The sequence below is a fragment of the Solanum tuberosum genome, unplaced genomic scaffold, assembly GCF_000226075.1.
Source record: "Solanum tuberosum cultivar DM 1-3 516 R44 unplaced genomic scaffold, SolTub_3.0 scf00010, whole genome shotgun sequence".
In the NCBI taxonomy this organism is placed as follows: domain Eukaryota; kingdom Viridiplantae; phylum Streptophyta; class Magnoliopsida; order Solanales; family Solanaceae; genus Solanum; species Solanum tuberosum.
The window spans coordinates 3776795-3779526 of record NW_006238936.1 but is presented as its reverse complement, the minus strand read 5'-3'; the positions used below and the strand labels follow the sequence as shown (position 1 = coordinate 3779526).

The 2732-nt window shown below is 29.2% G+C and overlaps 1 protein-coding gene across 2 annotated transcripts in view; it reads left to right on the top strand.

Annotated features, from left to right (window-relative positions):
* The window catches only part of LOC102587856 (AAA-ATPase At2g46620-like), a 1933-nt gene extending 1704 nt beyond the window's left edge, over nucleotides 1-229 (top strand). Inside the window, exon 2 of one of the 2 annotated variants that reach the window (XM_015312463.1) lies at nucleotides 1-229. In XM_015312463.1, the coding sequence (XP_015167949.1) occupies nucleotides 1-157 (157 nt within the window). In that variant the 3' untranslated portion in view covers nucleotides 158-229. The other variant, XM_015312460.1, reaches the window with a different exon arrangement.
* Nucleotides 230-2732: the final 2503 nt, after the last annotated feature.

Genomic DNA, 2732 nt, shown 5'->3' with positions numbered 1-2732 from the left:
GGAGCCGCCGCCGCATGCGGAGGAGACAGGTGGCGCAAACTGGAAGGACTCTGTTCCGGGGGCGAAGGAGGTGCGGAAGTTGTACGGACTGTTGAGATTGAAAAGCTGTAAGAGTCCTAGTTCGTTCGATCATGACCCTGGGATGATCGAACGGTGACAAATTTTTCTATTATTTTCTTCTTTTTTTTCACCTTATTTTTCAAAAAATTATAAAGTAATTGTCTGGTAAGTGTGTTTTTATTTTATTATTTTCTTATATTTTAGAGTTTGTGGTTTAGATCGCATTAGCTTTCAAATTGTAAATAATTTTTAGATAAATACAAAAAAGGTTAAAGCTTACGGTTCTCTTTTTGGATAGGATTATTCTAATCTTGTGGTAAATTATGTCAATTAGGATTCCCTTTAGATAGATATAATAAAGAATAAAATAGATTAAATAGTGAAAGACTTATTTAAATCTTTTTTAAAGTAAACCTTTATCAAGTATAATAAATAATAATGACGTGATCTCATTTAAAGGTATAAGAAGTGTAGAAAACTACTCACTTCCTAATTTATAAATTAGCAAGCAAGTAGTTATAAGAGGTGGTTGTAACTACAGATTTGAATTATTTTGCTGGTAGAAAAGAAGTACCAAATTAATAGAACCAAAATATGCTCCTACCTAAAGTTTGAACTCTGTAAATTTTGTGACAAAAGAATATATCACAGTATAGGATTCGACGTCTAAAAGATGCAACAAAGCGTTGAGAATAAAAATAATAACTTTCTTTCGAGATTTATCTCAAACAAATATTCCATATGCTCCTACCAAGACAAGTTTGTGTTTAACCATATTTTATTGTAAAAATTGACAAAAAAAATAGTGTTTTTTTAAAGTTACAAATGATATTTACTAATATACATGTGTTTGACCATGAATATAAATTAGAATTGATTTTAACTTTTTTAGTGAGTAATTTGGAGTGAAAAAAGTGAAAATACTTCTTTGTTCGAAGTTCAAACTCGATAAATAAGTGAAAAAATTTCATGATCAAACACATCATATCGAATGCTAAACCAAGAAAATGGAAAGAAAGAAAAAATGGGAGAAACTTTTGTTGTTTCAAATGTAACACGTCTGTCCTTGGTCTACTCCAATACATAATCTATTACAGGCCCGATTAAACAAATCATAAAACTCAGATGACCTTTCAACGTAGATTTAGAGTGTCACCTAACATCATTCATTTAGTACTAAAAATTTGAAAGAGCTTTACGCACTATTGTAAAAGTCAAGTCATCTTAAAAATAATTTGATATCACTTAAGAGAAGGTGAGAGAGATCAGTGTTTTAAAAGGTGGAGGCTTGAGGCGAGGCGTTTTATGTAGTACAGGGCAAGGCGTAAGCTCCGAGACACAGGGCGTAAGTTCATGGATCTACGGGGCGTAGTTTCATGTATATTCAATTTTATAGTTTTATTACTAATAAAATAAGTAAAAGTAAACCTTTCAATGATTTATGATTTTTATTTGAGATAAATATTACTCCCTCTGTCCCATTTTATGTGGCAACATTTGATCGGGCACGGAGTTTAAGAAATAAATGAAGACTTTGAAATGTTTACCAAATTGCCCTTTAAAAAGTAGACTCACTTTTCTCTCTCCTCATAAATGTATTGGAGTATTATTTTAATATTAAGTGGGACCAACAAGGGTAAAAAAAGAATTATACCTTTAAATACTTACCATATAAAGAAATGTGACATTCTTTTTTGGACTGACCAAAAAGGAAATGGTGCCACCTAAAATGGGACGGATGGAGTAATAATCAATAATGAAGAAAAAAGTATTATAATTACTATTTGAGAAATATCATTACATCAATAATAAAAATATGATTTAAAGCAAAAAAGATTAAAAACCCTCGGACGTACGTTTTTACGCTCAGGACTTACGTTTTTATGCTCGAGACTTATGCCTCAAATTTTAAGACTTACGCCTTATGAATCTACGTCTTTAATTTACTCCCCGGAGCGTTTTTGGTACATTCCGCCCCGAGACTCGCCCAAAAAACGTTTTTGAAAATACTGGGGTGAGACTAATAATTTGATAAATAAAATAAGTACTTTACAGCAAATATGAAATATAGTACGTATTAATTACATATTGTGACTTGGAAGTTGGTATTATTGGAGGGGTATATATAACGATAGTAATTAGGTTGGATATTTGAACAATTAGCGATGTGATTATAGTTGAGTGGTCAAGTCATATTGAATTCTTCTTCTGCCTAAGACTATCTCCAATAACCCACACCAAATTTTACATCAAATCTTAAATTTGGTGTAAAATTTGGTATTTTTGAGCTCCAACCCACACCAATTTTTACACCAAATTTGGTGTAACACTATTCATCACACCAATTCACTTTTTGAATATTTTAATATTTTTTCACTATACAAACTTTTAATTAAACATTACAGTATATAAATTGTATGTTTTAACTAAATCTCTTGTATATTTAATTATTTTTTATGTAATATTTTTATAATATTAATTTTAGATATAAAATTTAGCTTTTTTATAAATTAATTTTTCTATATATGACTTTTTTTAAGAATTAAATTTATATTAATTCTACTATAAATTATAATTGGATATAACTACAATTAACATTCACAAAAATTAAAAATGCAAACATATAAAATTTTAAACAAATAATACAATGTACTTAAAAATAACCGAAAATA